The sequence below is a fragment of the Peromyscus californicus genome, unplaced genomic scaffold, assembly GCF_007827085.1.
Source record: "Peromyscus californicus insignis strain IS unplaced genomic scaffold, ASM782708v3 Scaffold_6__1_contigs__length_162567912, whole genome shotgun sequence".
Taxonomy (NCBI): Eukaryota; Metazoa; Chordata; class Mammalia; order Rodentia; family Cricetidae; genus Peromyscus; species Peromyscus californicus.
Genome location: NW_026294584.1, coordinates 12,398,844 through 12,411,464, shown reverse-complemented (window position 1 = coordinate 12,411,464; position 12,621 = coordinate 12,398,844). Strand labels below are relative to the sequence as shown.

The 12,621-nt window shown below is 40.0% G+C and overlaps 1 protein-coding gene across 3 annotated transcripts in view; it reads right to left on the bottom strand.

Moving 5' to 3' along the window:
* Window positions 1-12,621, bottom strand: part of Grm3 (glutamate metabotropic receptor 3) — a 216,541-nt gene that overhangs the window by 11,897 nt on the left and 192,023 nt on the right. For all 3 annotated transcript variants that reach the window (XM_052722253.1, XM_052722252.1, XM_052722254.1), the window contains 2 exons: window positions 10,355-11,421; window positions 2,802-2,976 (listed from right to left, as the gene is read on the bottom strand). In XM_052722253.1, the coding sequence (XP_052578213.1) occupies window positions 2,802-2,976; window positions 10,355-11,421 (1,242 nt within the window). The remainder of the gene's footprint in view (window positions 1-2,801; window positions 2,977-10,354; window positions 11,422-12,621) is intronic.

Here is a 12,621-nt window from a genome sequence, read left to right as displayed (position 1 = left end):
TGTTTGTTTAAATCTAATGTATTCTAAGAGCTTGTATTTCTTTTCTTTTTGAAAAACACTAAATACTGCCTTAGACAATAAGCTTCATGGGGTTAGGGCCCTGTTCTACTCCTTATTGCTTATACTTGATGATTATAGGCCACTGGAACATGTAATATTCAAGAATTGAATGATTGAATGAATTTCATGAGAGTAGCTTTAATTTATTAAAATGAGAAACATTTTCACTGCAAGTTGGGAAATCCAAGGTCAACATGCTGCTAGTTCTGAGTTACTAAGGTCTAGTTATAGGCTGGTTGTGGTGGCACACACCTTTAATCCCAGTACTTGGGAGGCAGAAGCAGGAGGATCTCTGAATTCAATGGTAGTCTGGTCTATAGAGTGAGTGCTGGGACAGCCAGGGAATACACAGAGAGACTCTGTCTCGAAAGTTAAAAAAAACCTTAAAACTATGTTGTTCCAATAACAAATGAGCTTTGAGCTATCAATAGACACAAGTAACTTTACTCCTCAATTTTCTTAGCTACAAAATAGAACTTCTAGCACCTGATATCACCAAGATAAAATAAATCTGCAAAAGGTAAGCTACTCTAAACACAGAATTATAGATGAGTGTATTTGTTATTTCTGTGATTTGAAATGGATATTATATAAATTCTTTGTTAGAAAATACTGCTTCATTGATTGGGATGAATTAATTAGGGCAATGTTGTTGAGGTCTGGGAATACTCTAAAATGTTCCATTGAGTAGACATCTACCTTAAAGCACCAGTTTGGCCATTTTCAGATTAGTTTACAGGGCCAAAGGGGGTCTGCTACAGGCCCAGCACAGTATTTTTGTGTAAATGGATATTTAACAATTTCTGAGAAGAGGATTTGATCAGATAGAATCTAGGATTTTTTTTTTTTGAAATTTAATAATTCCTACCAGGTGTATTAGAACTCCTAGTTCTGAGTTACTGAGGTCTGACTTTAAAATGTGTGTTACAACTTAAGGACTCTGCTAAGTTGTTCCAGTTGTACCCAGGAGCTCTGAGCTCTCAACAGATCCAAGGGAAACTTGTCCTAGTCAGTCTAGGGTGAGTGCTTATACTTCTTCCTATGGAAGCCATTAACCACCCAGCATCATAAGCCAGGTGCTTAACAGCCCCAGCATGGCTTCTGGGAGGGGCAGCATAGTGCTGTAGTTAGGTATGCTGACTTGACATTCAGAAGTACTGATGCTAAGTTCTGATTCAGGAATTTAAAAAATACTGCTTCATTGATTGGGATAATCATAACCCTGTTCAGGTTTCTCTATCTCAAAAAGTTGTGAACATTAAATGAAATGTAGTTTACACACACATACACACAAAGTATTTAGCAAATGTCCGTCACATAGGAAATATTGGGTAGGTGATAGTTTCTGTGCATGACATTATTTTTTTATTGCCAGTTTTTTGTTGTCTGAACTAGTTAGCTATAGCAATTTTGTTTAGCTAAGAAATGAACAGATTTGGTTTGGAAATAAGCATGTTTCTCTATTTTATAGCTTTTACTTCACCATTGGGAAACCTGGGAATTTAGCAGGAAATGTGTAGATCCCTGCATCACAGCCGCTCAGGGCTGAGGAGATAAGGGTATGGGGCACATCCCAGAACACATGTGTACTCTCACCCTGTCTGTCAGTTTTCCTCTGCTGGTGGAAAGAGTGCCCTGCTACATTCTATAATTTGTTGGAGAAACTGAGGTACTAATGCACTAGCTCATCCCGTGATGCTCAGCCATTTTGAAGTATCCTTTCTAATTGACCAGAGGCAAAACTGTGAAGTAATCATTTGTCTCTGTCATTCTGAGACCTCCTTCCCCCTCGGGCTCCATCCCTTCTCTCTCACCCTGCCAGTGAATTTCCCCTACTTTGAACCACAGGTTAACTGAAAATTATTTTAAAAGCTGTTTGTTTCAGATACATTTGTGCTTTAGGAAACTTGAATCCTGTGTTTGGGGATGACAGTGTTTCAGTCACTGTCTTAGCTACAAAAATCCCAGAATGGGAAGGAATGGTGGTCTGGGGAGAGATCCTAGAACCATGTTCACATAGCCCCTCAGCTGTTCTCAGTGAGAAATCATTGTGTCAATGAATCAGGAAGATCTATTCTAGTACTTTCCCAAGTCCTGTCCTGGGATGTTAGTTGGATTTTACTGTGGTTAAATTTACAAATGGAATAAGCAAGTGTCCTCATGGAGAAGATTCTCCAAATCTTAGCTCCAAGTCTCTCTCCAATCCTATCCTTAGTTTCCCCTTGTTAACAGACGTGTTTGAACTTTTGAAAAGAGTGGTATGTGCTGGTAGCCTTTCCTCCTGATGAGCATCGCTTGCACTTTTCATGCAGTATCTTCAGCATGTGTGTGACTCTGAACATTCTTTAGAGAACACCGCCCTCTGATCACTGAGTAAAGTAAGGCAGGGGCAGCTCAGTGACTCTCCTAAGGCAACTCGGGATTATTGCAAAAAGATTAGAAGACTGATCCTACGGTGACACAACCTGGTCAAAAAGCTTAATTGAATTAATAGTTTGAATGTCTGTTTTCCCTGACAGACACTACCTGGTGCCCAAACAGAATGTTGAATCTTCTGCTCTGTACTGTATCCTTAGCACATACTCAGTCTGATACACATTCTAATTTACTATGCATATTAGAACTTATTAGCACTGATCTGAGATTCTTTATGGGGACAGGCATTCTTCGTTGGGCCCTGCTGTCCTGGTTCCCCATGTGGGGCCATCTACAAATGAATTGGTGTTTAGTTCCATACTTACACTGAGAGTATGTGGTGGCAGTTCCGCTGACACTGAACCTGTTGAGGTGAAGTCTGTGTGTGACCACATTCTTCTGGGGTTGGAACAGGACAATGTGTACCTTGGGGGCAAACAAACAGCCCAAGACCACGAAACCACTCAAGCTAACGGAGATGCACATCGTAGTTGTCTGTACCTACAAGAAAGGTTGGCTAAATGAGTGTTCAGCTATAAATTCCATCATGTAGTCAGCTAAAGAGAACATTGAGACAAGTCCAAGTTAGAAAAGGAGAATCGGTCATAACTGTTCTTATCATAGCTAAGTCTATGTGCTAATTATATTGGATCTTCTGTGTTTGGGATATTCATGAAAACATTGTTTAGGATTTCAAAGCAAGCATCATTTGTGTGGGTTGCTTCTGACTGCTTGCCAAGACTTCACATAGATTTTTCTGGTTTTCTTTATATTTGTATAATGATATTTATGCAGAGCCAGTAAAGTCAGAATCTTAAACAGGAAAACATAAATATTCAGTGTGAAAGGACTAGATTGTGGGAGGTTATCATCAATGAACTTGGCTTGTTCAAAGTTCCCTTGTCCAGTTCCTTCAGTAAGTCACAGGATTAAGTCTGTGTTTAATCTACAACTCTCTGTTCTATTTTATACCACCAGTCCCTATGGCCCTGACTTTATCTTCAAACTTATAGCAACATTTGACATCATTTCCTTATTTTGGCTTCCTAGACATATCCCTCCCTCGACTGGGTGATTGTTCCTGGTTTTAATGATCTTTTCTATTTGAACTTTAAGGTCTGGGGTGTCTTAGACCTCAGATTTTTAATATCTCCCCTCATCATTAAGTTCTCGTGAGTTAGATACCTGCTATATTGTTTATATCCAAATATTTACGAGTTCAGACCCATTCTGTATGCTTCCATATTTACATATTTATCATATCATTTACATATTCATACATATTCAACTGTCACTAGCACACATTATGGTTAGTATTTAATAGGAATAAAGGAAGTACATGTAACCTAAGCTTGACCTTTCCTAAATGTTCCAGCCTGAGAAACACCAAATGTTTGAAAAAAAATTGGGAGTCATCTTTGATTTTTCCACTGTTATTAAACTCATTTATCCAATCCATTAACAAGTTCTGTTGGGAGATAATTCTGTGAAGGTCTCCTATTTCTACGTATCTTGTAAGCAAAGGCTCTAGCTGCCTCTGTTCTGAACTTGCTTTTCATGAATGTTCACATAAAGAGCTTTGAAAGATAGAGTCTATTTCTAGTGCCAGAGGCCATTGTTCATCTGTAGGAGAAGTGAGGCTCAGGGGCTGCTGCTGCACATGCTCAGTCTGGCTATTGCTATTATTGCTGTTGATGTCAATCACAGCCTTTTTTAGGTTTGTTTGTTTGTTTTCTTGTTTTGTCATCAGCAATGAAGCTGGTGTGATAACTTGTTATCTAATAAGTAGAATAAAAATCTCATCTCAGACACTGCAGTCTTTGACAGTTTTGGCAGTAAGGATGGAGTTCTAACCAAGATAGGCTTTTTAAGAAAGGAAGTATGAGGGTCTCAAGGGCCAAAGAAACTCCATAAAAATCAATAACAAACTTGTTGACAAAGTTGTATGGTCAACCTGACATACTTGAACAGCACTCTATTCATTGCTTATGAAATGGGAAGATCTGGCTGGGTGCTGGTGGTGCCCAGCACTTGGGAGGCAGAGGCAAGTGGATCTCAGTGAGTGTGAGGCCAGCCTGGTCTACAAAGCGAATTCCAGGACAGCCAGGACTGTACACAGAGAAACCCAGTCTCAAAAAACCAAAAAAACCCAAACAAACAAAAACAACAAAAAACAAAAACAAAACCCACCACCACCACCACCAACAACAACAAAAAAACCCTCAATAAATGGGAGGATCTGGAGAGGGGATTGAATGTTGGGTTATAGCAAAAGGGTTGAAAGACAGCAGCTAGTCCGGGACTCTGGTTGTTTCTGAGTCTTTCTGGCACTGGATAGGGTGTATTTTTTCACAACAGAAGTCAAGTCCATTTGATACTAACAACTTAATATTAAATTTGTTCTGATTGGGCAGAAAGTTCTACTTCTTTTCACATAGAAGTTGTGGGGGTTTGAACCTCACTAATCAGGAGAAGAAGAGAGGGACCTGCAGGGAAGGCAAAAAGTGGGTGGGTCATCTGAGCTTTGGCTGATTTCCTTGAGAAGCTGAGGGTACAGGGCACTTGGTTCTGTCTGTACAGGACACTTGGTACTTGTGGTTACAGGGCACTTAGTACTTGTGAGTAGAGGGCACTTGGTACTGTGTGTACAGCACACTTGGTACTTGTGGGAACAGGGCACTTGGTACTTGTGGGTACAGGGCACTTGGTACTTGTGAGTACAGGGCACTTGGTACTTGTTACAGATGGAAGGCCACAGAGGGCTCTCTCAAGACTCATCCCTTAAAGGTAACTTTTCAAATTGACAAAAGTTTCAGTCTTTGCAGTGGAATCTGGACACAGAAAGGAGCTTTGGTCTACTTGAGTACGTTTCTCTGGGACAGGGAAACTCTAGGATATCCACAGACAAGACACTCATTGGTATTTGTGCTCTTACCTGGATTGGGTTTATTCTTCTTTTTTCTTTCATTTATTTTTTCTTTTTAAAAATTATTTTTTATTCTTTGTCGGTTAATCCATGTACGTAGGTATTTACTCTTCTTCCAGAGTGTTTCCTGGCCTTGTTTGCCTTCCCTCTTCTTCTGAGACTTTAAACAAGTGTCTTCCTACTCTCATGTCTTTGCTGTGTGTGACCCACTTAGTTTAGATAGAGTAGCTGCATGCACAGGGGTGGAAGACGATTTACTGGAATCCAAACAGCTTTTCAGTGGTTACCCCATTGAAGAAAGCAACAAGTCTTCTCCCGGCAGCCACTGGCTGTCAGCAGACCCTGAGGGAGGGCTGGAACCTCATGAGCCCCTCTCCCAGGCTTGTGCAGGTCGTGTGCAGACAACCACAGCTGCAATGAGTTCACGGTTGTACTGGTTGTGTGTCCAAAAGACAGTGTTTTGTAGCAGCATTCCTCACACTCTGGCTCTTAAATATTGTCTTCCTCTCTTCCACAATGTTTTCTGAGTCTTGGGGTGTGTGTGTGTGTGTGTGTGTGTGTGTGTGTGTGTGTGATACAGATGTCCCATTTAGACCCCAGAACTCCACAGTCACTCATTCTTTCCACTTTGCCCAGTTGTGAGTCTCTATATAACTGTCACCTATTGAAAGAAGCAGGTTTGAGAGCCACACTAATCCATAGGTATAAAGATAAGTGTTCAGAGAGTAGCTTGATACTATGTCCATTTAGCAAAAAATAGTAATAAGTTCACCTGGAGACCTATGATCTCTTCAGCCATGCATTCTTGGCCAGGTTTCCAGTACCAGGCATGAGTTCCCTCTTGTGGAGTGGGCCTTAAATCTGAATGGAGGTACCCTACATGGGAGATAATGCTCCTTGAAGCTATAGGTTATTAAACCAAAATCTCAGTGACAGATGTGGGATACCTATCTCCCTTTGAATTGCTGCTCAAGGAAGTCTCAGAAATAACAATGCAAGCTATTGCTATTGCTCTTGGCTTCCCACCAGGACTAAGGCTCTATTGCTGACAACGGGGTCATGCAGAAATGAAGCTAGAACTGCCTTAGAAGCCACATTCCTGCAGGCTTCTGGGAGAAAAGTTACCAACTATTTTACTCAGCCGTGAAGCCGGAAAGTTACGACACTGCTGTCTTCTTTCTTTTTTTATATAGGGCATTGCCATGTAGATTAGACTCCAGACCCCACCCTCAGCCTGCCTCAGCCTCCCCAGTGCTGGCATTATGGGCATGTACCACCATGCCTGGCCAATTCGAACATTCAGGTGCACAGAAGCAGTGGACCTTCAGTCGGGCTGCAAGTGGCTTCTGGAAGCCAACGTGTCTTGCTTACTGGCATGGGGCCCGTACTGTCCCTCCATAATACCTGCTTCCACCACACTCTCCACCGTGATTTTAGCTGCTTTAGGAGAACACATTGAAGGTGAGGGCCAAGTTCTCTCCATCCTGGAGGGTGGCAGAAGTCTACCTGTCCCAGATGCAGTGTGCTGGGAACTCAAGAGAGGGGAGGAAATAGAATTTGTATGTCATACTGGCGGGAATCATCCTCTTACCTCGCTCTTTCACTGGAGAGGCAGGGCTGGGCCAAAGGTAAGGCATTTATTTTAGATGCAAATTGAAGGGGACACTGAAACTCAGTCATTAAGAGAAATTATATTTTAATGCCACATTTTAAAAATTTTACTTATTTATGTATTTTTTTTTTAGGTATGAATGCTCTGTCTGCATGTGTGCCCACATGCCAGAAGAGAGCATCAGATCTCATTATAGATGGTTGTGAGCTACCACATGGTTGCTGGGAATTGAACTCAGGACCTCTGGAAGAGTAGCCAGGGCTCTTAACCACTGAGCCATCTCTCCAGCCCTTAATGCCATATTTTTAAAATCAGAAGTAATGCTAAAATTTGTGATGAGGACAATCCTAATAATTAAACTAGGAGTGGGCTCATTAACAGTGTTGTGCTTTGGTTTATTCAATCAAGTCAGCAAAGTTGGGCCTGTCGCAATCAGGACACATTCAGGTGTCCCTAAGCCCAGTGTGCATTGCTTTCTAGAAACTGGAACCTGGGGTCCTGCACAGATGCTGGCACCAGCTGCTGCTGTGGTTGTGATAAAGTCCTTTGCATCTGAAACAGTAGTCACATGTGCTCTGCCTTGTCCCTGGCACTGTGGCAGGTTACTTTCGTAGACTGCAGACAGTATAAAAGCCTTTCAGAATTCTGGATGGTTTCTGTGTTCATGTCTAACCTCCTTAAATGTTAAAACACTTGGTTGCAGCGGCCACAGCCTCTGTCCTACCAAGCAGGCTGACCGCTGTCCTTGCTCTTGCCTTTGCTTTCTGCTTTATGATATGAGACCATGATCATTCACCTAAAAATCTTCCAATGGTTTCCTTTTCTATAGAAAATAAAATTTATATTTGTTTCTGTGTCCTACAGAGCCCTACGTGATTTAACTCCCCAGCCAACCTCTTAGATCAAGTAACTCTTGCGTTTATGTATTAAACTGTAGCTGCCCATGCCTTTCTACCCTAACACATTTCTGCGTGAGAGTATTGGTGCTTGCGGTTTCTTCTGCCTGGCTCGTAGAACTTGGAAGTTTGGCTGCTTCTCACTCTGCAGTAGACATTGTGCAGTGGGCATCAGCAAAATGAGGGTGACAGTTCTTTAAAAAATAATTCATGATTTGACATATGTATGTTTAAATTTTAGGATTATCAACATGAGGAAATTTGGATTTTACTGTATTTGAACTTTGTCAGAACTCTAGAGTCACATCTATAGTCTGCCTTCTTTCACAGCTGCCCTATTTACCATATGACTTCTACAGCGTAGTGACATTTCTGGTGTCTTCAGATAATTCTATCTAGGTAGTACTCTACTGTATTGTTTTCATACAAGGGACAAACTCAAGTTTTTGTGCATGAGAAGTAAAAGCTAACTTCTCCAAAAAGATCAGAATTTTATAATGTTATTATATTTACTTTTGGTAACATTTTCTGTTTTACTTTATAAAGCAAGTAGCTCTTCTGAGGATGAGAAGTTGAAACTCAGATGTCCAGGGCAGCACAATTACCATTGCACTGATTCTCATTCCTAGTACTCTAAAGCAGACTAAGGACAATATAGCAACAACATTAAAAAAATCAGTTGTCCACACTCATCCATGGGATGAGTGTAAATATAAGGACAACAGTTAAGGTTAGGGGCTTTAAAAATATCAATAATGCTTCTCTATTTAATTCTGAAACTCTGACTGTTCAAACTCTTTTGTGGTTCACATATTTTGCCTTTGATTTTGCCTATCGAATTATGATACTATCTCTCTTAGTGATTTTTAATTTTTTATATGTTGTCTTAAAGTACTAAGCACTAAAAATATCTAACCATTATTCTAACATTGAACCTATGTTCCTCATTTGTACTGAATATGACTGCATACAGTCCATAGATTTCACTCATATAGTTGTGAATTGTTTGAATTAGAGACAGTCACCTTTGTCAGGCTCTTAACCTGTGCTTTAGTTTTTTCTTCCTTTAAAACATTATTTTACTTGGTGGAAATTATATATATATATTTTTAAAGCATATTACATATGTATTTTAAAACAGTGAATTAATTTTCTCATATATTGAAGTTAATCATGGTGCATGTATATGTATATAACATGTATTGAAATCTGAAAACATTATAGAAATGATAAATCAAATTAATAAGCACATGTTACCTCACATACTTACCTTTTTGTGGGGAGAACAAATGAAATATACTTTTTTATACTCTCAAGAATGCAATCTATTGCTATTAATAATATTCGCCATGATGTGCCATAGACAGCTTGAATGTGTTTTGTTTGTTTGCTTGTTTGTTTTTTCCCTGTCTGAGGTTTGTGCCCTCCTTTTGAGATGCAATTTCGTAGATTTGGGGCGATGTAAGTACTGGTAAACAGAAGATTCGGGAATAGTTATTACCTATGGACTATTTCATTTTGTGAAATCATGGTATAACAAAGAAACAGGCTTGTGGATAACTGATCTATGATGACCTAAAAAGTAGAGATAATAAAAACCAACTGCCAGAAGGGGGAGGGTGAAATCTTATTACTCACTGAAGACACTACTGTTAGAATTAGTAAAGCAAAATCAACTTATGAATGTCTCAACAACCTGGGAAATTATGATAGGATGATGACATTTCCCCCATAAGATATGGTAATTATATGGAAGTCCATAAATTTGAACTCTATAAATAATGACTTAATTAGGCTACTCATACATGTGTAATAAAATTTTCATCAGTTCAATGGCACATAGACATGCACAATTATATACAGTATATTTGTGTATATATAACTAAAGGCTTAGAAAAGGCACAGTGGATTGTGCTTTAATCCATCACAGGGAAGTAATGAAGCATGAATAAAAGTTTTAGATCTTTATTCTGATCTTGACTTAATGCTACAATTGTACTTTAATTTATAGATCCATCTATTACAGACGTCCTCTTGTGTCTAATTTCAAGTATTCTCATTAGGGTTTTAGTGATGAAGTCTCATTCTCTTGTCAATTGCCTTTTAAATTTAATTAAGATGTTTTCGTGTGTGTGTATTATGTTCTATTCCTCACTGTATCATCAACGACTTGAATGACCCATCAGTTATATCTGTGTTCCCCTCTGTGCCTGGCACAGTGCTCTGAACAAATTAAACACTAATTGAATGTCTTAAAGCATAGTGAATTAATTTCCTCATATCATATTGAAGTTAATCATGGCATTGTAATCATTTGATTCATTCCTGGGATGAAATAAAAGGAGTCTTCCCTAACTCCTACCCAACAAAACATTGACAGATGAAAAGAACAAAGGAAAGAAGCAAGCCAAATGAAAGAAAAGAAGGAAGCAGTTAAAGACTTACTCTGTAGTCACTCGATGTCACATAAAATATAGGGAGGAATGCCAACCAGATGATGCAGGTGGTATACATCGTGAAGCCTATGAACTTGGCTTCATTGAAGTTTTCAGGACACTTCCTTGTTTTGAAGGCATACACAGTGCATAGAATCACCAGAACCACATCGTAGGTCAGAGAGATCAACATGCTGGAATCTTTGACATTGCATTTGAGGATGACTGTTTCCCGCTTCTCTGGAAGGGTATACCTTCTGGTGCCTGGAGCCTCCAGGATCAGCCACACTGACACCATCACGATTTGCACCAGTATCAAACCCAGGCAGATAAAAACCTGAGAACTGGGGCTGATGAATTTGGGCCTCTGAGCGCCATTCTTGACACCATCAAAGATGCGAGCAATGCAGTTTGTCTTGGTCAGCAGAGCTGAATAACAGATGGCAAAGGAGGTCCCAAGCCCAAGGCGGCGCAACGCACATATGACAGGTGATGGTTTAGCAATGAAGAAGAATGTCATGCCGTAGGACAGGCTAACGCCAAACAACAAGATGTAGCAGAGTTCTCGGCCCGATGCTTTGACCAAGGGTGTGTTGTTGTGCTTGATAAAGACAGTTATAACTATGCACGTACACATAAAACCCAGGCAGGCAATGGTGACGGGGCCTATTGCCCAGGCATCTTCCCATTTGATGTAATCCTCTGGAAGATTGTAGCATCCGGATAGGTCAGCAGTGGGCCACTGGCCAGGCCCACAATCCATACAGGTGAACTCATCAATCAAGTATTCGTAGGGCTCACAGGGGATGCAGATCCAGCAGCAGACATCCCCTGGCTGCATATTCTTCATTTCATTGGGGGCACAGGGGTCACTGCACTGGGAAGTGGGGACTGAGTTCCGGGACCAGTGGATAGAGTCCACGTCTAGAGATAAAGTCTCTGCCCAGTGGCCCACCTTCAAGTAGGAATACTTGCCACCTATGTGCTGGAAGTTGAACACGTTGTATCTTCCCATCCCGTCTCCGAAAGTGTCAAACTTCACAATGCTGTCTGCTCCTTTATTTGGGTTGAATGGAGCTTTGATACACAGAATGGAAGAAAAGAAAAGAACACTTGTTTAGGTGTCTCATATGTCATCAGTCAATCCCTTTTGCCATACACTCAGCAGAACTGAAGTCACAGGGACGAGAGAGACCAAGGCTGACCTAGTTATGACTTACCATTGAAAGCCACACATCAAAAGCTTCCAGAGTGCTTATGCATTCATAAATTTACTCACTTCAGATTGCTGAGTGTCTAACAGGTGCCAAGTGTCAGTGGTAATAATGAACATAACACAGTGCTACTTCAAGGGAGCATGTTACAGAACAGAAAAGCATTGGCAAACACATAGTTGTTCTCTGTGTGATGTGAAATACTGTTTTCTTGAAAGCTTTGTAACAGGAATTGGGCAGAACTTCATGTCTCATTTCATACTTTTATATACAATCACTAAATTTTTTATCATCTTAATTATTTTCATGACAATATAAAATTAATAGAAAAAATTTTCTCCTTGAAATGAGATCTCACTGTAAATGTATAATACGTGCATTTAAACATTTCTGATGATTGGCATAGGAAAAATTTGAAATTTATTTATAGTTTATCTGTAGTTTTTGGCATACAGCCTTGCTGTGTAGCCCAGGCTAGCTTTAAACACACAGCATTCTCTTACCTCAGCATCCTGAATGCTGGGGTTACAAGGATGTGTTGCCATGCTTGGTTAGATATCTTATACATACAATAGTATGTAGGATATTTGCAAGTGGGCTTTACTTTAAGTATAGAGGGTAGGACGCTCTCAAACAATGGTATATTCTAGATCCTGTCCCTTTCCATCTCCGGAAAGCCCTGGAGAGCAGCTGGTCTGAACATCTGAACTACTTCTTCTTTCCCAACTATCATTGATGATGCATCTACTGTCGCCATGAACAATTTCTAAAACAACTTTCTATACAATTTATTCTTATTACATCTTGGTTTGTATTTAATAAATGTCTCAGAAGAATTACACTGAAGTAATAGAGCTCGATGGAGACTATGAACTGAGAAGGGAAACTTTTTCTCCTTAAGAAATTTTAACTTTAATTAAAATATAATTACATTATTTCCTCTTTCCCTTTCCTTTATCAAACCTCTCTCATATCTTCTCCCTTCAGCCTTTCCCATGTCCCTCCCCTACTTGCTCTGAAATCATGACCCCCTTTTCTTTGATTATTGTTGTATTCTCTCTCT